The sequence below is a fragment of the Sylvia atricapilla genome, chromosome 7, assembly GCF_009819655.1.
Source record: "Sylvia atricapilla isolate bSylAtr1 chromosome 7, bSylAtr1.pri, whole genome shotgun sequence".
Lineage (NCBI taxonomy): Eukaryota > Metazoa > Chordata > Aves > Passeriformes > Sylviidae > Sylvia > Sylvia atricapilla.
Genome location: NC_089146.1, coordinates 18695720 through 18718979, shown reverse-complemented (window position 1 = coordinate 18718979; position 23260 = coordinate 18695720). Strand labels below are relative to the sequence as shown.

Genomic DNA, 23260 nt, shown 5'->3' with positions numbered 1-23260 from the left:
ATTTATGTTTCCCTTCATGTGCATGCAGCACCTTCTGTTTAGGTCTTTAAGGGGGTGTGTATCTTCTGATCTCTTTGGGACAATTGATGGTCACATGTTTATTTTTCTCCAGTCCGCACTGATGGTTGAAAGCAAAAGCTAATAAGATCTCTACTGTCAGTTTTCCTTGGTGTCCAGACTTATAATTATTTACAACGTAAATAGGCTTTTTCATCTGGATTTGTTTGGAGGCACAGAGACTCTTAAACTTTTTTATTCATTTATTTCATGTATAGGAATGGTTTTCTTCCATTTTTTCCACTAAGATGTCTCTGGAATTCTTTGTTACTCACCAAACAAATGTATTTGGGTTTGGTACAATTTGGCTTAGCTGTACATTTTTGAGACTCGCAGAGATTTTATGGTTTGGTTACTGCTGAGGTGAATTTGGGCTCTGTGAAGCACATATATACAGCCTTTAAAGACATTTAGCCACCAAACTTACATTGAAATCAGTGTCTAAATGCATCTAGGTATCTGACCTGAAGATGCCCATGTAAAATACAGTAGCAATTCAGGTCTTGCATCTGTGAAAAACGAGATTCACTTTTTAGATTTCAGGAAAGAGGTTTAATAAAAGATAAGACAATTAGGAGATAAGGGAAAAAAAAGCAAAGTACGGCCGGCCGGGTGACTTGGCACTCAGCCAAGTCCACAAACTGCTATTTCACAGGCTTTATTTAAATACCCTTTCTATTGTATCAGTCTGTTGAATATTCATTTTTTTTCATAAACTAGTTTCCATATTCCAGGAACTATTTTGCATGGCTCCTCCTTGGGTCCGCCTTTTTAGAGCATGCGTGTTTCTTGGCTGTGTCTTCATTATCACCTCCAGATTGGGCCTTGGTCCGTGCTTTCTTCGGATGGTAGATGCTGATAGTCGGGGTATCAATAGCAGAGTCTTCTTTACATGTTCACTGGATGTTATCCCAGCCAAACAGACAGTTTAAGCATACTATATCACTACTACCACTATGTCTAATTTTCTTTACTAACAGCAGAAATAAAAAAAAAACTTATATTCTTACCACAAAGTTATTAATCATAGAGCACACATCTTGCGAAAAGCCAACTTTATAATAAGTATTTATAACACATCCAATCCTGTTTGCAGTTTACAGTCAGATAGATAAATAAGTTCTTCATTTCCCTGTAGTTGGGAAACTGCCATTACTACTGGCAGTTCTTTATTTAACCCAAACAAAAACTGTACATCATTTGCCTAATCCCATGCATTTCTAGCAATGACCTTAGGTTCCAGTGGTTTCAGAAAGGTTTGAAAATGTCAGTATTTCACAGGTGATGTTCAAAGCCCTGGGACTAAATCCAGTAACTTAGCTCCCACAAATCAAGCATCAGTTTTTCATGTAGCTGTTACTGGGCTATTGTTTTAAGCACACGGCTGTTCAGTCATACAGGAGATTTGTAGGAAACAGAAAGGTGCAGATACTTAACACAGTAGGTGGTAATCTGACCCTGGAGAAGGCAGCCTCATTGTGGCTTCACTGTGGAACAAAGTATGGGAAATAAGATACTATTTTCTTTTTATTTTCTTTCATTTCTTCTAATTTCTTTTATTTTTTTTCCTCTAACTGTTTTAGAAAATGAAAAGTGAGCCTAAAGTACTAGGGATCAGAAAGCAAAATGACACACAGTTCTGTTGTATGCAGAGGAGTGTAACTTTGCAGTTAAATGTATGGCAACCTGCTGCTCTTTTAAAGATCTGTTAAAAAGCTGTTATAGTGTTATATGTAAAGCATTCACTTTTACTAAGTCATGAATTTCAAAGTGTTTAGAAGAAATGAGCACTTTAAAAAAAATTAATTCCATAGAAGAAATTTAATCTCTACACCTAGTTTATGCTCTTCAGTTAGTGAATGCAGGACATAAGCAAACTGAAGCTAATAAATGACATGGCTTACTAATTAAATGCACACATTTGTTCATTTAGCATTACATATTAAAATGTTTCATGCATTTATATGCTTGACTTGGCAATCTGGTCAAATGCAAAGCTGATGTCACAGGTAACTAAGGATGCATTGAGAGCTGGCAAATATCTCTGGTCGGAGTAGAAATAGATAATGTAAATGTTAGCAGGGAAATGGCTTTGTCTCATTGAAAAAATATTTTTCCATTCAGTTCCACAAAGCTATGGAAGTGTTTGTGACTCCTACAGAAACAGGATCCTGGGAAAAATTGTGCACCTGGGAAGCAGACACTAAATTTTAGTTATTCCTCAAAAACTATGCATGTATGAAACACTTGCCAAATCTTTTCTTGGCATCATCAGCCACTGAGAGGAACCTACAGGCCTGCATGGCATCAAGGAACTGAATCACAATCAAACCTTAAAAGGGGCAGTTATTTTAAAGGCAAACATGGTTCAAATGAGTAAAGTGGAAGCCTTTCTGAGCCATTTTTACAACAGCTGAATAGCAGATTTACCATACTGTATAGAGCTGAATAGGCAGCAGAGAAGGGGGGAGTGTGATGGGGTCTCCTCTCTCACAAGGAGAGCATGGACACCAACTCTATGTAATGTTTGCCTCCGTCTTGCTATTGATCATTGCAGAAATCAAAAATGCTACATTTTGCAATGGCATAGCTAAAATTCCAAGTTAGTATTAGGACTCTTTTGAGCTAATTAGGAATAATTCATGGAGAAGTGAGAAGTAATTTTCTAAAACATCATGTGATTTAAACTTGTTATATTGACAGATCTCTAGTGAATATATTTTTCATAAATGTTACTGCTTAGCAGGATAATCTGCAGTTCAGTGACTAAGGACCCTAATCTATGCTTCTTGTTCAGACAGATCTATGAGCTATGACTCTTAAATATCTTTAAATCCCTTTAGACCCCTATGAAAGTATCTGTAACCTGCATGTTCCACCATCGTCATCTTTTCCATTTCCTTCCCAAAGGAAAATTATGTAAAGTAATACTGATCTGGTACTTCCCCTGAAAAACACTTACTGTATTGTTAATTTTTTTCCTCTGAGTTACTGTACTATAGCTCAATGACTGCTAAACATCACAGAAGTTAGCTACATGTACATGATCAGTGCCATTATACTGTGCTGTAATAGAAGAAAGCATTGTTTCCAAATATTGACTTTGTTACACATCAGTTGCGTCTGTGACTTTAACTGTGTGTCAGTGAGTATCCCTTGCTCCTTGGTGTCCTTTGGAGCTCTTTGTATTAAGGGTAGAAGATACCTGACATCAACACCAGTTCACACTCTTGAACTGAGTCCATTGTGATTTTTTCCCTTGTATCTTTCTCTTTTTAGCTATTTGGTATCATATCCAGGCTTTGGTCAGCTTAGGTTCCCAAAAAAACATTATTTTTAGTAAAATTCATGACATTCACATGAGCCTTACAGGATCAAGAGTGTACAAAGCTACTCAGGCACACCAACTTAGATGTTTAAAAAATTATAGACAGTGATCATCAGCTCTTTTCTAGAGGATGAATGCATGTGAAAGTCAGATTCTAGAAATGGGTCTGTTTCTGCTCTCTAATGGCTTGACTGATGAAGCAGAATCTGATTACAAAATTTGTATCAGCACTCAGTGAGTGGTGGTACTAGGGCTTGAGAGGCTGATTAGAAACAGTTACATGAAATATGATGAAACATAATATGAAAGTCAGTAGTGCTCCAAGGTTTAGATTGGGAGGTTTACTAGCAGTGAGGATACATTCAACTCACATGTGCATCATAACCTTTTCTCAACACTCTCAAGATATGGTTAAGGCAGTATATTAGAGACTGCCCTTGAAGAAAACCAGCAAGTCCTTTGGCAACAAAAATGATCACATATCTCTATAAACCATGGTAAAGGAAGATGTCTAAGGGAGATAAAAAACTAAGGGTCATATGGTATCATTTCTCCAATCATGAAAGGCTGATGGGAAAACAAACTGCTCTCTCTTGAGAATTAAGAGAGAAATAATGGGATTGCATTGCAGCACCAGAATGTTAGGTTAGATGTCAGGAAAAGCTTGCTGATGGTAAGCTGAGTTAAACCCTGTGTAGGTTACCTTGGAGGGTTTTGACAGCTCCATTGCTGGAGATTTTTAAAATCAGGTTATGCAAATGTATGGGGGATATAGGTGTAGCTGATTGTTCTCAGAAAATGGGGGTGACTTAGATGATTTCCCAAGATTTTTTTATGATTTGTAAATACACAGTGACTTCTTGAACTGTAACAGATCTGTGCCAGTGAGTTTGGCATTGCAAGCCAGCTTTTATAGCATCATAGTGCCACCAGCTGTTGCTGCATCAGTGTGGGGAGTAAGTAAAGAAATCGATTTAGAGGAATTCTCCATGTGTCTGCTTTACTTGCAATGGTGTTGTTGCTGTGCCTGAAAAATGACTGAGGTTCATTTCTCAATGGTTTGCTATAGCTGGAGGCCCACTGAAATAACATGCAATGTGGATTTCCTGCATGGGCACTAGTGGATTAGCACATAACCACACTATCTTGTGTATCACTGAGAGGAGAGATTAAACATGATTTCAGTCACATGAGCGCAAATTCATTCAGAAATTGGTTTCATGTGAATTCTGCTGTTTCATATGAAAGATCTTCTGTCTTTTGCTGTGGTTTCTTTGACTAGATCTACAGCCTGCATCTCACTAAAATGAGGTTCATTCTGTCAGTCAATAACAAAACCTTCCAAGAATTCTTTTGATTAAAAGGAAAAGAATAATCACTATGTTGATGTGTTTCTGTTCTTCATGGAGAGCTGACTGAAAGGGTCACATCTCTACATTTTAAACCTATTCTTTTTCATCTTCAGAAGAATGCCATTGGGTCCTGGTGATTCATTCCCTACACCTTTCCCATACTTTCTCCTTTGGTGATTTCAGTTTCTGTCAAGATCACATTGCAATTTATTGTATAAGTCATCCTATGAGTATGAATTTTCATTTCTTTTTGTAAGAAAAGATGGTATAAAGACATTCTGGTTTCCTTTAATAGCTTCACTTTCCTATTTTTAATTGTAGCAAACATTAAGGTTATTGCTTGTGATGGAAATAGGAAGTCTGCAATCCTTGTGGTGTGCAGTAGAATCCATGAGCCAGATTCTGATGTCATGTGAGCTTCTAATTACTTTACCATTCATAAGTTTAAATAGTTACTCAAGATTTTTAAAGGTGTAAATGGGAATTTGGGCACAATTTTCCAGTGTCATCTGGTTTTTCCCTCCCTTCCACCCCTTTGGATTTTTCATCTACCCACACTGGAAGGATTGAATTTTTTCCATTCCTAATTCTGTAAAATATTACTTTTGCAAAATGAACTGTATTACTTCTAGTGGAATATCTAGTAGTGTTTCTAACATTTTCAAAAGCATTTAAACAATGAAAGTAAAAGTGCCATTATTTATACTCATAAAGGCTAGAGTAAGTCCAAAACTAGATCTTTTTTCTCCAGCATAAGATAATCTCCATTACTAGATTTATGTTACTATGGCTCAACTGCTTTCAGTGCTAGGTATAGTGAGTCTGTACACTATACAGATGTGTAGACAGACCTTAAGAATCAATGTTCCTCTCTTTTTCCAATGTTTTTTGCTAATGGAGTGATTTATAGACAGCCTGTATGTGAAGACTGAGGCGTATTATAGCTCAGTAGCTGAACAGTCAGCAGCAAATTGTTGAGTTGCCTGACTGAAACCAGGCACATGAACCCAGATCTGCAGTTACCATGTTTTCGGAAGTGTTCCCTGCCACTTTGATGTTGTGGTGGGTTGACCTTGGCTTGCTGCCAGGTGCCCACCAAGCCCTTCTGCCATTCCCTGTCTTACCAGGACAGGGGAAGAAAAATGCAGTGAGAAGCTCATGAGTAAGAGCCAGTAATCAAGTGCATACTGCTGGTGGCAACAGTAATTCTGTGAGGGGATGGGCTCCCTTGCAGCAAATACAACCCAATTTAGTATTTTTTTTAATCAGAAACAAAGCATCACTGGGATCCTGACATAGACTTGGGGTTTAAGGGCTTCCAAAGTCCAGAGGCTGACTTTTGCTAGCTTAAGCTGTACAGAAGGCAAGTTGCTGATTTTTACCTTTGTGCTTTAGTTCTAGTCGTGGCAAGGTGTATTTTTTTTAGTAGAAGACAGAGATTATTTTCATGCTGCTTATTTAGATCCAGATCCAAACCACCACAAAACCTGAATATTTAAATTTAAGTGATGATTCGGTCTGGTTTTGGCATTATAGGCCATTTGCAACATACTGATCTAACAGCAAATTTGATTTTGATATCCACCACAGTGATATTTGAGGATTATTCATCCTTTTTACCTTGTATTTGATTTATTTCCAGAAACACTGGGGGAAAGGGAGTGCATCATCTCAACAAATGCTTGAGGAAATTTTGGGGAAAAGTGGCAAGTTATCCAACTAGTCCCACTAAATAAATGATTATCTGAATAATATATATACAAGATAAATAGTAATAAAGAACTTTACAGATAAAATAGTATATGCACAATTGTGAAATACAGTCCTAGACGTATGTTACACTTTCCACTTTAAGAAGTGTGCCAGTACTAAATGATAATGTATTTCTAAAATGTATCCCTTCATTTCCTCCAAGGAAAACACAAGTTTAAATTCAATTTGTATTCTAGGGAATAATATTTTTCTTCTCTTTGTTCATGTCAAAGAATAAAGAGGAACTTAAATTCCCTTAATCTGATGTGCAAGTCCAAAGGTCCCTCATGAAATTGCAACATCACAGAAAAGATCAACATTTACCATGTTTATGAACTTCATTTTGTTTTGAAAATGAAAAAGTCTTTGTTTTTATCCCAGTTTGAGGACCATGAGCATACCAAATAATTTCTATGAACCTCATTTTTTTAATCTACTGAATGACATTGGTAGCATCTTTTTTTTGGCATTGCCTAGCTGAATTCTGAAGATTCTGCAAATTCTGTCTGGGTGGACTTTACCGTGTAAGAAATCCATTGACTTCAAAGGCCTGACAGCAAGGATCGTGGCCTGCAGAAGGTTTTTATGTTACTTTAATCAGCACTAATGAAGTAGGAGTTGGCCTTTAATATTTTTATGGTGACATCATGTGATGGTAAAATAGTAACAGATATGGACAAAGAATCTAAGACATCTTACTTCTTGCTCTGTCATTAACTCAAATGGCTTTAAGGAGAGCATATGCGTTTCACTTCTTCCTTATCCATCGAATTTTGAGTGTCTAAGTTTGAATTCTGTGAAAACAACTTTTCACAGCACTGGGAAAAAATATTTCATGTAAAATCTTAGCAAATAAATATATTACTTCAATTTCATTAAACTCTCATAAACTCATTTTACACATCCACACAGACCCACAAATTTTTAATAACAAATTCATTGCTCATAACCTGTTGCTGTGTTTAACAGTATACATTTTCTTATAAGAGCAAATGTTATAGTCTGGTTTTATTTTTCTGATTTGATTGTGTGTGCATATTTAGAAACTGGGGGAGGGGAAAAAGGGAAAATCAACAAAGAAAGTGTGTATGCCAGTAAACCTTTTATAAGAGAGAAGGAATTACACTGTTTAAACTATTTTTTTTCTTTTTCTTTGCTTTTAGGCAGCAAACCAGTAACCAGTCTTCTCCTGTTGTGCCTGATTTTCTTGACAAACAAACTGAAAAGGTACTACTGAGTTTATAATCTAAAACAACATCCCATTATAACTTCAGATTCCTGAGTCCACAGTTCTGCAATGTGTTCGTGGCTGCTTGGCATAGCCATCTGAACATGAAACCGTTAGTGATGTTTTGAAGTCTTTGAGACAAAAGCCTGCTTGCTAAGAACTTTAGTTCTGTAGAGAGACAGGGAGGTACAGTGAATAAGAGAATCAAAAGGCTGGAAATTTGCTGCTGAGAATAAATGCTAGCTGCTCCCTGAGGTGATTTGTCTGTGCACTTCACTTTCTACAGATGTTAGAGACTCTTTTTTAGTAAGGACCTGAGGTTCTTTGGTAGCACTTTGATATCCTGCTCGAATTCAATATGTGAAATGGAGGAGTCGCTCTGTGACTTGGAGCACAGCATAGTCTTTGAAGTCTGATCCAATTTTTGCTGCTTACCATTTGATGTTGAAAGGATGAAATGGAGAAAATGTACAGTTTTTGCCAGTAACTCTGCTGAGCATATGTAAGATTAAAAAAACAAAATCCCTTGGATGATGTACTTAGAAATGTTAAGCAGATTAATACCTTCCTATAGCTTTTTTCTAAAGATACAAATTAACTATGAGAGGAAATCAGCATACAGTGCATGCTATGATTTAACTGCACGAGGAAAGGGGATAAATAAGTTAAATGGAAAAAAGTAAACAAATGTTTGTGACATGGGTGCTAAGTCGGTGTTGCTGAAAGCCACAAGAAACTTGTGTAACTTAAATCTAGCATTAGATGTTTCAGAGGGTCTTGGAAAATAACAAGTTCCTCTCTATGAGATCACAGCTGTAAGTTTTCATGAGCAAGTGGAATCAATACATTTCTTATGTGCCTAAACCAGCATTCTTTATTCCAGAATAATTTGGATGAGATTTCTGCTTCTCCATCTATTCTGAAACATTCATTTGAAACGAATGATTCACAATCAATTAGCCAATCCCAGACAGTTGCAGACCATCAGTTGTCAAGTCTCTTGACATTGGGTACAACAGGAGGTAAGAAGTATAATAAAGTAGCTGAGATATTTTGTTTACTGCTTGTAACCTACATGTAGCCAGCATGTACCTTGCTTTATATATTGATGAGATTGTTTAACAACCACTTGAAACGCAGGAAGCATAAAGGAAAAAACTTCCTTGTACACATTTTCACTCTGGAAATATGAAAAAGCCCTTAAGTATCTGTATTACAGAGGCAAAAGTAAAATGATTTTTAAAATACGCCTTCTATTAAAAGTGTCATTACTAATCTCAAAATACCCTTTTAATGAAATCAAATCTTCCTTCAAGAGCTTCAGCTTTCCTTTGCCTTCCAACCTTAGTTGTCTCTCGTGTTTGGCAGAATGAAAGACCAGTAGTTTGTTCACACATACAAAGACCCAGTCAGCAACACAGGAACATCTGCAATAATTCTCCAATCTATGCAGTGCAGTTTTTAAATTTGATTTGCTGTTTCATTATTATTGTCATGTTCAGCAAGAGTTTAAAAACTGAAAGTAAAACATTTTGACATTTTTTGAGTTTTACCTGGTTTATCTTTTGATATTCCAGGAAATCATTACCTATCAGAACACATTTCTCTTATTATGGGTTTTATAATCATCCTGTTTTTGCAAATCCATGAATACAGACTTTATTACTAGACTATAGAAAAACTTTCACAATTTAAGATCAAGTAGGTTGATAATGTGATATCTGTAACCAGTGCCAGAATGTATATGATAATAAATTAATTTCCAGGTTAATACTGAAAATTAGTTGTTTATAATGTTGTGCTAATAATTAACATTACTGTTTGTTTATTTATTTAATGGGACACCTTTCATCTTGTAAATCTACAAATATTTATCTGAATAATTAAGCCTTAATTCTGCAATTTATATGTTTAATTTTTACAGAGTTCAGTAAAACAATTTACAGTGTAAAGGTAAGAAGATAGGTATTTATAGGGAGATGGTTCTGTTGCGGGAAATAATGCAAATTCAGTGTTTTTCCTCTTTTAGACAGGCATAATGTGCTTTTCATGCTAAAAAGAGAATAGTATTTAAACAGAGCAGATTGAGAATTCCATTATTCCCTCTTCATGCATTTCAGTCCATATGGGGTTTGAATCCATAGTGTGGGACTGCAGGGGAAGTTTGCATTGCTATCTTAAATTATTGCATGTTAAACAATAAACCTGTCAAACAGAAATATCTTCATTGCAGCAAATCCTCTTGAGGGAAGCAGTCAGGGCCCAAATCCATCATCTTTACTCTCACTTCATATTGTATGTTACCCTGCAACTGGTCTCCTTGAAATCAAAGACTTTGTGTCTGCGGTAAAACAATTACAGTAAAACTGGCAGAATTACACCCTTAGCAAACACGATTCAGAGCCATTACCCAGTAATTTAGAGTGTCTTCGAAAATGTGAAATGATAGAAGAATAAAATGTGAAGAGGAGATAAATGCAGCATTGATCTGAACTACTGAGGATACATCTATGTTTAAATGAATAAGCATGCAAATGCAGAGAAGTAAGGAGTTTACTAGTTAAGCATGAAAATATTCAGAGAGATGATCATATAAATCACACTTCACTGAGTAACTATTAAGGAAATAAACCTCGTGAAGAATAATAACTTCTTTGGGTGTTTTTAAAAGCACAGCTTGCATTCAGAGATGCACATGCTTTCACCTGGTGCTCAGTCTGTATTTAGCCTTAATGTATGAAGTACACTTTTAAGCAGATAGTATTCTTACACCTACTGTGGAAACCAAGTGAAATAGGAAATATCTCTTTGGAATAAGCACGTATAAAAATATGTGTGCTTTACAATGTAGGGTGATACTACATAAGCTGTTATTCACACTAAAAAAGCTGCCCACTGGGTGGTCCAAACAATGCAAAGACTGTTATTTTTCGTAGTGAATCATTATTCTGCAATGTTAGAGACTGGTTTTAATTCTGTGTAAGTTACACTACAGACATCACTAGTCTGTCAGCTTGGTGGTGCTTGGACCTGAAATGGGGAAGAGAATTTGACAGGTTTCTGCACTGGTCCATGACCCAGTTATGAAGCAGTGTTAGTGTTTGCTTAAGGAGGAAATCTGTGTGCAGGCTTAAGCACAAAAGAAAGGACAGACTGCTTATTTCTCTTGAGGCCTTGGTAGGTGAGGTTTTAGTTCATTCAAGAGGGGAGAGAACACGAAAGGGATGAGTTTGCACGTTTCTGTATTAATCGAGCAGCCTTTTCTCTCACATCTTGTTATCCGGCTGTCTAGTAGCACAGGCTGCCTGTTCTTCATAAGAGATCAGCAAAGGAGGAATAGAGGAGGAAATTTCCACAAGAATCATGCAAAGACTATACTCTGTAATTAATACAGAAACAAAAGCCTCTTTTGTGCATCAAAAGCCTTCTCACTGGATCATAAAAAGACTGAGCAGTATGGCCAAACTGCACACACAGCAAGTACATGCTTGTGCTATGGTTGTATAGAGTCACAGGAGCTGCTTTTACCCTGCACAGACATTCCCTGCACTCTGGCAGAGCACTGGGGCAAGACCAGTAACATTGCCCAGAATTCTCTCCAGTGTCTCTACTGTGTCACAGTGCCTGGGCAGAGAGTCCAGTCATTAGTAACAATTAAGCCAGAAGTTAATTATTCTAGTCACGGTAAAGTAGTACTGAAGGAATTGAAATAATATAATCTCCAGAGGCCAAGTGGTGGTATTCCCATAGACGAGATAGATAGTGAGAACGTTTGAAATTATTAATGAAAAGTGAGTGCTTCATAAGGAATTGACCAATGTAACTTTGCTTCAAAGGTAAATGTGACAGATTTTCTGAGATGCAGAGGAAATACGTTTGCAAAAGGAAAGCTAATAGTATCTCTGCATTAGCCAAACAATGACATGATTTTTTATGCTTAGCACAGACATTTTGAATAAGTGGGAAAATACAAAAAGAGACTCTGGCTGTGGACATTCTCTCATGAGAGAGCAATGTGACTTATGGATATGTTCAGTTTATGCCTTGCACCCCACACTGCAATGCTGAAACTTCATGAAAGGTAGAGAAATTTGCCAGGATTCTGCAAGATCTGGAAGTACAGTCTTCAGCGTTGTCTAGAGCCACAGTCTGAGGCAGTGAATAGTTCATTTCAGTATAGCCTTTGATTTTAGATTCTTTAATCTTTTATATTTTCAAAACTAGTGGAAATTAGGGCTTGGCATGTTTCAAGCTGGAATCCCATTAGTCACTGACCCATTTTTAATGTTTGTCTTGCAATATGTATATTTTTTAATGTTGAAAATTTTTTTCTCTTCCTTTGTGGTAAACCAATCATGAAATGGAATTTGCTGAATGTAGCTGTGTTGGGTTTGGAGAAACATATAAAGTCACTGGGGTTTGTACTGATGGAGGACAGGCAGATAATTAAATATGTCAAGTTACTGCTTGATGGGGAGGAAGGCTGCTGCCCACCTGAGAAAGTACTGTGGACAAGTTTTAGTAGGGGCATTGTGAGCATGGGAGACATTATTCCCAAAATGTTACTCTCTGGTTGTCATTACACAGATGATACTTACAGGTTCATCACCCTAAACAGGAAATTTAAAATAATGATGACTTCATTAAAAGTCAGGACTTAACTCCAGTTTTAAAGAAGTGATCCAACTTTAATGCTAAGTGTTAAAATACCCAAGCCAAAAAGAACAGTGGCTTGGATGTTTGGCTTTTGCTTCACAGTACAGGTTCCTTTGTGCTAGACTTTGTTACTGAAAATACTTTAAACTACCTCAATTTGAAGTAGACTTGATTCAATGTCTTGTGCTTGCAAGTGAAAATTGCTTAAATGTAGAGAAGTGTTACACTATGTGGTATTTAACACTGTAGTAGAGTTTTAACTTTGATCTCATTTTATTACTATTTTTACATTTTTTTGAAAAAAGTTAGCAGCTGTGGCAAAGCAATAATCAGTAGTGACTTGGAAATGGGGGCACTCTTTATCCTTGGATTCACAGAAATTCAATATCCCAGCATGACTGTAATAAGTGTTATAGTAAAGAACAGGCAGTATCTCACACAAAACGTAGTATCAAGATCTGGGTGCTTTTGTAACCAAAGATGCCACTTCACTTCGTGCAAGTAGAGAAAGATCAATCCAAGCCATTCAGCTGTTTGTGAAGCTCAGCTTCCTGTTTGATTTCATTATAACAAACCTTCCCCTCAAAGTAAAAACAAAAGCACTGCTACATGATGTAGTGTGAAATACTGCATGGACTTTTGACTGGTTGTCACTGGCAGATGGGATGATACTGGCACATGAATGCCATTCATTTCAGAATCCCATCGTTCAGAAATTTAAAGGAAAGAATTTGTAATTTATTTAGAATTACTTTCTGTTGTTTAAACAGGAGGTTTTTTTCATCATTTTTAAGCTCTCCACTGAGACTAATCTTTCACTGAGGGAATATAAAACCTGAAAAACATGACTGTAGTCAGTAAAATCATAACAGTGAGCAGAATTGGGTCTCTTCATTATAAAAAATTGACATGAAAAGTTCTCTACGTATTTGGGGTTTAGGGGAGTTTGGGGCAGAATATTTGGGTTTGTTTCAGGTGATTTTTTTCAGTGTGTCAGGTTTGAGTTGGTCATTCTTTTGCAAATAAAATAGCATGATCAGAGAACAGTCTGTTACAAGAAACTCTAAAAAGGCCAAGATAGTGTTACACAGTATGAGCTGATTGTGCTGAGCATGCTGTAGCTCTGTGTGAGGCCTGTGAGATCTCCACAATATTCTCCTACAACATACCACACCATAACAGACAAATTACTATTAGCCATGTTGTGGCTGAAGGCTCCAGCAGAGGAGTTGCTCATGTGGTATATTGTATAATGAATTTCCGATGAAAACATCCTGCTAGTGTTCTGTTGCTTTTGAAACAAAATCTGACTGGGCATGTGCAGGAGAAAAAGTAGCTACTTTTTTTTTTTTTTTTTTTTTCCTAAAAGGGATTTTAGGAAAATCACTGGATTACTGATCTCATCACACCTGGGATAAATGCTTTGGGCTTCAGTAAATGGAAATCATGTTTCCAGATCATTCATTTTATCTTGAAAATTTATAAATAAAAATCCTCATAAGAAAATAATTTTTAGGATGTCTCTTGGAAAAATAAGCTGGTAATAAAGCTATGTCTCAAAGCAATCATAATTGTTAAGAACTGCCTGGATGGCTGGGCTCGGAGAGTGGTGGAGAATGGTGCTGCGTCTAAATTGTATCTGGTCAGTAGTGGTGTCCCCCAGATATAAGTGTTGGGTCCAGTCCTGTTTAATACCTTTATTGGTGATCTAGAAGAGAAGATGGAGTCTACCATGAGCAAATTTGCAGACAACACCAAGTTTAGTCAGAGTGTTGATCTGCTGGAGGGTAGGAGAGCCCTGCAGAGGGACCTGGACAGGCTGGATTGATGGGCCAGACCAAGAGCGTGAGGTTCAACATGACCAACTGCTGGGTCCTGCTCACTGGCCACAAGAGCCCCATGCAGTGCTACAGGCTGGGGGCAGAGCAGCTGGAAAGTGGCCCAATGGGAAAAGACCTGGGGGTGCTGGTGAACAGCAGCTGAACATGAGGCAGAGTGTGCCCAGGTGGCCAAGAAGGCCAGAGACATCCTGGCCTGTATCAGGAACAGTGTGACCAGCAGGGCCAGGGCAGTGATTGTTCCACCTTTACTGGGCACTGGTGAGGTCACAGCTCGAGTGCTGTGTCCAGTTCTGGGCCCCTCAGTTCAGAAAGGACACTGAGGTGCTGGAGTGTGTCCAGAGAAGGGCAAGGAAGCTGGTGAAGGGTGTGGAGCACAAGTCCAATGAGGAGCAGCTGAGGGAGCTGGGGGTGTTTAACCTGGAGAAGGGGAGGCTCAAGGGGACCTCATCACTTTACAACTCACTGGAAGGAGGGTGTAGCCAGGTGGGGGTCAGCTTCTTCTCCCAGGTAACCAGCAACAAGACAAGAGGTCATACTTTTAAGCTCTGCCAGTGAAGGTTTATGTTGGACATTAAAAAGAATTCTGAACTGATTCACCCATTGATGGTTTCTATTGAATCTTTTGTTACTCTGTAATGGCATGATATGCAGCCTCAATTTTGCCAAAGTATCAGACCAACAAATCTGAAAAGAAATTGGACTGTTCGTAAATTTTTCTTGACTGCACAGCTTCTTAATTGTTTTTTTCCCCTCCAACAGGCAAAGACACAAACAGTGGCAAGTGATAAATACAAGCTTTGATTTGTTAAACACATGTTAGCTCTATGTTTAGCCCTAGGCAGTGAATTTCATTATAGGCTGGTTTACTTCTCGATTGGTTATTGTGATTGCTTCCAATGCAAGAATATTTGACCTGCAGCCATGACTGATTAGTATCAGAGGTGAGAGATAAAATAAGATGCAAGTAAACTGCACAGATAAATTGCAATAGGGTTCCCCAGAGACAGCTCAGTACTTGTTCTATGTAAAGCAAGTTGCAATTCAGCTTGTAATGACTGCATTGCAATAAAAAGAGACTGCAGAACTCACTCATTGAAATATCGAAAATATAGTAAAAAATCCAAGAAATTTGGTGAAGTTGAATAATAAATACATTATAATGCTGTGCCAAAACCCTGTAGGTTTTAATAGGGGTTTAATTTCTCCTCTTAACACATAATGTCCACTGATCCAAGCTGCTGTTCACCTGCTCTTTGTCTTCGTTTTCTGTCCACAACATACAGGTTTCTTTGAATACTTCTTTTTGCTGTGTCTGTTGGTAGTTGAGTTTTTCATCATGCAGCACTTCACTGACTTGCTGTTTTTCTTTGAAAATTCTTTTAAACATTCTCTATCAGCCTTATTTTTGTTATTTTGCCACTGTTGCTCTGAATCAGCAGCATATTTCAGATGACTGATGTACTCTGGCTTATAGTGTGGTTCCTAATTCATTACTCTTCTGTTTCTAAAAAAACCACAACATTTTATCTAAGTAAACTTTGTTAGAATAAGTACAGTAGGTACAAAGCTTTGAGAGTGCACACAAAGCAAAAGTAACTCTAGTAATATTTTCACAATGGCTTTTTTTTTCTTTTTTTTTTGCAAATGCCAGAATTTTTAAACTTTTTCTCATGTCAGAAAACTTTAGATAATGTCTTTATTTCTGGGTATTTTTTAAGAAAAAGGCTAAGACAGTTAGTTGTTTGCTTTTATAGAACTATGAACTGTGATTTAATCTGCTAACTGTATGTTACCAAACAATTTCTCAGTGTTTGCTGGTATTTAAAAATCTGAATTCACTCTGATGAATTTCCCACAGCTGAGTAGTAATAGCTGAATTTCAGAACATCTTTCTGGGAGACGCTGTATGCTTTCACAAAATATTTTTATAGTTCTTCATAACTGCTGTGAAGAGATAGCATGCTGGTAAAAGCAGTAACATAATTAATGTGATGTTGCAGAATGTTACATGAAGTGTGTGAGATAGTTCAGAAAGTACCATAACAAATTAAGTTCTTACGTATTTTGTATGGGTTTGGATTTTTTTTTCCTCTGTTCTAAATTTGAGTTATTATTTTAGTGGATTGTGATTAGCTGCCAAAAATCATACACCCAAACCATGACATATAATTTGCAAGGTTGATCAATGCAAATGGAAAAAAACCCCAAAACATCTCTGACAAATAAAGGATAGATATTGAGGGCAGAATGTTTGCAACCACATATGTGAAGATGTAAATACTACAAGTTACTCATAGATACAGTTTGATAAATAGGTATTCTGTTAATGAACTGGTTCTGAGACATTTGGGCAGAAAAAAATAAAGCCTTACTTGACTTATTCCTTAGCTCTGCTCAAGACAATGACTGTGTTACTTGGCTGTTCATCATGACTTCTCTCTATGCACTAGAAGTGTTTTGTATTTCAGTTCTCTTATGGATAACCTCATATGATTCTAACGATTAAGCTGAGTATAGCAATAGCCAATACTAGCTTGTCACAATATTTGTAAGCTTGCAGAGCTCCTTTCTGACCCCAGGCAAGGATAATTTTTCTTGAGGATCTCCCTTGCCTATGGAGAGAATTACAGGAAGAAGTTGTGCTCAGGTGTTGGCAGTACAGCAGAAAAATAATGCCACACCCACACCTTCCCTGCTTATAACACCTTCCCCCAAGGGAAGGTCAGAGTACCAAAATCACAGGAAGTATTGTTACTGCTGCCAGCAGAAGAAAGAGGAGCTGCTTTCCTCTGTGTGGTCAGGCAGGCAACAAGCGTATTTTAATCATAAGCAAACTTTCTAAAAGAAGATTTCTATGAATTCTAATATTTCTTTTTCTAAAAATATCTCAGTACCTCCTTTTTGTCTTTAAGGTTTGTCCTGCCTTGTATATGTGAAAACATAGGCAATGAACAGTGCGAGAAGGCAAGAAGCACAACTACGTAATTACTAAGTATTGCCTTTGGTTGTCAGGTTGGTCTGCCCTGCCGGGCTAAGTCTGACAGGGAGAATGCAGACATGACTAGCAAGCTGAATAGCAGCAAGAATACCCATGAAGATTTGATCATCTTTAATATGTCCTTCTTCATCTGACTGTCTTACATTTTGTTGGGAATCAAATACAGACAATGCATGTAATTGCCTAGTACTGAAAAGTTGGAAGGCTGTAGCAGCTCTTTACTTGCAGTTGCAGCTAGTTTTTGTCCTTATAAGATAGGAAGAATGTCTTCAATTCTTTGTCTATGGCTTTTTGAGTGTTGTGCTCTTCTTGGGACTCAGTCTCACCAGTGTGCTTATGTTGCCTCCTGCACACACGCAAAAGTTACATTCAAAATAAGGAAAAAATGTTACGTTGTTCCAGCCTCTTTTTGTAGTGCTTGGATTTGCAAACACCAAAAGTGCCCTGCAGCAAAGCGGTGCAATTGTTTTTTCTACATTCTTTTAATGCTGTTCTTTAATGCATATTCTTAGTCACGATAAAGAGCATGACTATCAAATGAATAACAGCAAGCTTGTCAGTTTTAAAGGGCTTATTTGAAAAAAATAAATCAAAAAACAACAACTAAGTTTGCTGCAGCTCTAAAAAAAAAAAAAAAAGAGCTAATTTTAGTAGCGGCACAGATAGGTGTAGTTTCAAAACTTAAGAACAACTAGGTGCTATAGTTAAAAATTGGTAAAAGAGATACTTGTGTACCAAAAATCTTTGACCTGTTGATTTGTTTTCAGAGACAGGTGAATATATATGGAGTTCAGGTCTGCATACTGTCCTACTTAATGTCCCAGAAGGGCACAGGAACAAGATTACAGTTTGGGCTAACCCCTCATATTTTGCTCATCTGACTTTGAGACTAAGTGATATCAATTTCTTTCATCTCTTGTAGTCGTATGCTTCCAATTAATATTTCATTTATAAGAAACTGATAAATTGGAAGTTCTTGATCTCCTCATAAGGATTTGCCCCTTGCAGTGGTATTCAGAAGAGCTGTAAATTCAGGTCTATAGTATGTATCAGTTTTCCTTCTGCATATCCAGGCTCGCACTTTGTGGGTTTTGATCATTGATTTAGGGCCCAAGAGGGGTAAGTTCCTCAGCTTCATATCCAAAGTGCTGCTTTAGAAAATGAAATTTTGCATTACTGTATTTAGATACTCTTATTTGTAAACTGTAGTCTACTTCAAACATTCCCTGGGAAGAACATAGTCATGAGACAGCCACAGGCAGACATGTCTCAGAGCATTGCAAATGAAGTAGGATTTTCATTATTGTCTTCATCATTATAAGCAACTTAAAACCTAAAACTTTGAAAATCAGGGATTGCCTACATGCTAGTAGCATGCCACACAAACTAATCTTTGCACATGGTGAAGAAAATTACTATTAATCCACAGAACTACCTCTTCTTGTCACACCCACAAAATAAACATGCACAGTCAGAAAGCATTTGCCAATTTTCTGCTTAAATTCTGTAACATATTTGTGGAATTGTAGTCACTTGTAGTGTGACTTGCAAGGAAAAAAAAAAAGAAAGAGAGAAGAAAACAGGAACCCATCTAATCTTTTTTTGGAAAGAGATTATAACAGTAAGGCAGAAAATGCTGACCATGGTAGATTAAACCATGCAGAACTTCACATATAGGGGAAACGTGGGACAGACATGGACAGACATCATGAAATTAACACCAAGCCAGAAGTGGAATGTAGAGGGAATATGCCATCAAAGTAGAAAACCTGTACAGACAAGCATGATAGAAAAAGGAGAAAGGTGAATGAAATAAAAAACAAACAAAAACAATACTATACAATTTCAGTAAGGGCAGAAGGCTTGGTAGCCTTGGCAGTGAAATGTCCTGCTGCTTTCTGTAGCATTTCTTTGCTCATATCTAGTTGCTCAAACTTTCCAGGGAAAAGTCTAATTCTAGTTTAGACCATTTGAAAGGAGAATTACAATTCATTCTCTGTTTTAAAAGGGAAAATCTTTTTGAATGGCAGTACTTATTGAACAATTACCTTTGCAGTACTGCCCATAGTATTGCATCAGTAGTTTGCAACACTTTATATCATTATTTGCAACTTTTTTTTTTGTTATGCTTAGGAAGCCTGTGTCTTTGAAGGGGTAGAGCATTAAAGGGTCCAAAACCTTTGAAAATAAGAAGACCAGATGAAATAAGGAAAATTTTCCGTTGTGTAATAACAATCTTTTCTTTGGTGACCATTTTATATTTTCTGTTTATTTGGAAGTTAACCCAACCAACCAACCAACCAAGAGATAACAAAAGATATAAATACCTTACATCACATCAGGAGAAGAGACAAGGTAAAATACAGTACTCCAGACAGTACAGTGAGTTACACAGTTAATTTAGCCTTAAAACAAGATTCCAGAAGTTAACTAAGACAGGAGGAATTGAGATGACCCCCACTGGATTTTTAGTGTCCTACATTCCGTATTTCGCTATTGCATTCATTGCAGCTGTACAACCATGATGGTTTTGTCTTTGCAATGTCTGAAGACATTTTCATATTTATTTCTTAATGTTATTTTTAATTCCTCTGTTTGTGCCCATTTCCGTATAAGGGTTGGACCTAAGCAAAAGCTTTACATTTTTTAATTTAGTGATGTTTAGTGCCAGGACTAAATTCATTAATCTGTGACGTTATGACCTATGACTAAACCTATGACTTTATGACTGTTAACCTATGAGAAGGACTTGAGGGTTCTCACAGATGAAAAGATGGACATCAGCCAACAGTGTGCGCTTACAGCCCAGAAGGCAGGTCTCCATCAAACAAGGAGGGGCCAGCAGGTCAAGGAAGGGGATTTTCCTCTTCTACTCTGCTCTCATGAGACCTCACCTGGAGTGTTGTGTTCAGCGCAGGGATCCTCGGCACAAAAAAGACATGGACATGGTGTAGTGAGTCCATAGGTGGCCATAAAGATGGTGAGAGGTCTGGAATGCCTCTGCTGTTAAGACAGTCTGAGAGAGCTGGGGTTATTCATCCTGAAAAAAGAAAGCTCTCAGGAAACCTCATTGCAACCATCCAGTACTTTAAGGGAGGCTTGTGGAAAAAGAGGGAGAGCAACTTTTTGCACAGGCAGATAGCAGTAGGGGAAGGGGGAACCATTCTAAACTAAAAGAGGACAGATTTAAATTAGAAGATAGGAAGTTCTTACTCAGTGTGGTGAGGCACTGAACAGTCTGCCCAGAGAAGTTTTGGGTGTCCTTTACCTGGAAGTGTTCAAGGCCAGATTGCACAGGGCCCTGAGCAATCTGGTTTAATGGGTGATATCCCTGCCCATGGCAGAGGATTGTCATTAGTTGATTTTTAAGTTTCTTTCCAGCCCAAGCCTTTCTATGATTCGATGTTTTTCTGAATCTTGTATACCTTTCCAAATGTAATGAAATGTTGGCAAGAGATTTAAATCAAGGTCACTCTCTTCTAGAGTTTCTTGAGGTAGCTTTTTGAGGTCTTATCATTATGTGGGGTCATCCACAGCAGAGCAAGATGTGCCTTGCTTTCTGGACATGATTCTTTAAAAGTAACAGCTTTCAACTCTATAAATAGTTGCTTCTGAGAACCAGAACCAGATTTGTTATTTGAGTTGACAAATTAGGATCAGTATTTAAGGTCAGCCTTTAACAGTGGGTTATCAAGATCTTCTATCTCTTATTGCTGAATGAGTATGTCCCAGATTGGTCTCTAAATAAATCCTGTAGATAGTGAAGAAATAATACAAAAAAACCTTACTGGGAAAAAATTTTCTTTGTGTTCTTGTTTATGCCTTCTTAAAAATTAAAATAAAATTCATGGCAGATGACATACATATTCCTTGAATATTGTCAAATAAATTCTCCAAATAAGAAATCCCAGCAATATGAACACCATTGTCTGCCTTTAAATTTGTAGTTGCTTTACTGTACTCAGAAAAAGCCAAACTCAAGAAGTACATATGGTCTGTAAGAGAGCTGAGTTTAACTGTAAAGGAGTTAGAGTTGTGTCTACCATGTCCTTTGCCATCCAGCTGGAAAATTTCAGGTGCTGGGTTGATGGAGGACAATTGTCTCTCATAACCTCTGATAAGGTACAGCAGAAGAAGCTCTCCGCATATCTGCAGAGGTGCTCCAGTTCAACATCAACTAAAAATGGGAAAGACTAGAGGATGTGGGAGAAAGATTATTTCTCAAGGACTGCGGCCCTTTATCCTGGTGGCTTTTGTTCAGCTTTCTGCTGTCCTGCCTTAGAATGATTCCTATCCTGGGACAAGTAGGAACAAAGAAACAGAGCTGGCTCTGCATGCAGTGGGCAAGCCCTCTGTGCTAGGGGTGTTCTTCTCTGAAGAGGCCTCAGGGCAACTGAAGGTCTATTATGCTCAGCATCATCGTGCATCTTCATGCTACACCATGAACAAGCATGGTTTGTCTGTAAATCTAGCCCATTGTGTCTGGATTACATTTGTTAAACTAATGCTTGGGGTTTTGTCTGGCTTTGTTCATACCAATACCGGAACATTGTGTAAGAACAGCAAATCAGAAACAAAAAACACAAGCCTTTTAAAATACTGCTCCCACAGATTTGAGCCCCAAATGTGTTTTATATAAACATTTTGAATTGTGGCTGGATTTTTGACCAGATTGTTTCCCCTGAAGGAGCTTGTGAAACAAAAACAAACTGAGCAAAACAAGTTTTGGTGGGATGGGCCTGTGCTTGTTTCCATGTAAGCTGATGACAAAGCTCAGAGCAGGAAGGCAGCAGTGTGCTGCAATCTGGTGTACAGTGTGTTCTGCATATTCCCAGCTGAGTTGCCAGGAGTGATCTAGAACTGAAACAAGAATCCGTTTTCACTAGGGCATAGGAAAAGAAGTCATCATTAATGTAAAACAATTTGGCTGTTTTAAAACAGTAGATTTGGTTAACATCATATCCTACTTGTGGCTTCTTCTCATGTGAATATGTGGCCTGTGATAGGAAGGTGAGCACTTTTGAGAACTGTCCTCTCTTTTTCTCTTTTGTATGGTCCATGAAAGTAGTTTATATTCTATCACTATGCCCTCTGTGCTTCAACGTGGGAATATAATTTCACAAAGGAGATGAGGAAGTGGTTGGCTTTAGCATGAAGCTGTTTCCAATGGAATTCCAAGGTTATATTTATGTGAATATGCCATGCATCGTGGGATTGCAGTGAAGGAGGCAGAAGGTTTCCACATCCTAGTGATGAAAAGAAATGGAAGGTGAGGAACATTTTGCTTGTAATAGCTGTTTGAATTTGTTTCAGTGGGGTCACTTCCATGAAATAATGTAATGCAGTTTCTGTAGATGCTATGTCATTGAGCAATATAAGTCTGCTACCTGAAGCAGAGTCAAAGTGGAGTCCCCCTGTGTTGTGTTTGCCTTAAGTTTCAAGAAAGGAGACTGGGTAAAAGTGATATACATTGTTAATGGTACTGCTTGTCAGACATTTTATTTAGCTTCAAATTTGAAATAGCTACTCCTTTATTTCTAAACCTTCACATTTGCATCCTTTTGATATGAAATACTTGTGAACTAACTAGAGAGCAGAGCCGTGAGTTCAGTAGCCAAGAGATCCATGATTTCGTAACATAGAATTTCACAGGCTTGTGTGCACCTTCTCCTTGTTCTGTGTATAACAGATGCACTAGTTAGAAGCAGAGGTTCATCACAAAGGCCCCAATACTGCAGGGTGTGGCAGTCATTATTCACACATCTTGTTTAGTGTTATAACAATCATTGCCTAAGTACGACCATTCAAATTCAAAAAAAAATTGAAATCTGAATTCTAACTGCTTAAACTTAGATGTTGATAGTACAACCCAAAAATATACAGTATAAACAATATAGCATGGCTGTGAGTAGACTTTCTATTTGATATGTTTATTGTTTAAGACAAAGATAATACATATCTGTGTTGTGAAACAGTAATCAGCAATAATTGTGATTTAAGTACATAAAGCATTTAAACAGCAATCACTAACTGCTGCATTGTCCCCTA

The 23260-nt window shown here is 37.5% G+C and overlaps 1 protein-coding gene across 1 annotated transcript in view; it reads left to right on the top strand.

The window, feature by feature from the left end:
* MYO3B (myosin IIIB) overlaps positions 1-23260 on the top strand; it is a 107378-nt gene that overhangs the window by 54856 nt on the left and 29262 nt on the right. Inside the window, exons 21-22 of the mRNA XM_066323344.1 lie at positions 7653-7716; positions 8601-8739. Coding sequence (XP_066179441.1) covers positions 7653-7716; positions 8601-8739 — 203 coding nt within the window. The remainder of the gene's footprint in view (positions 1-7652; positions 7717-8600; positions 8740-23260) is intronic.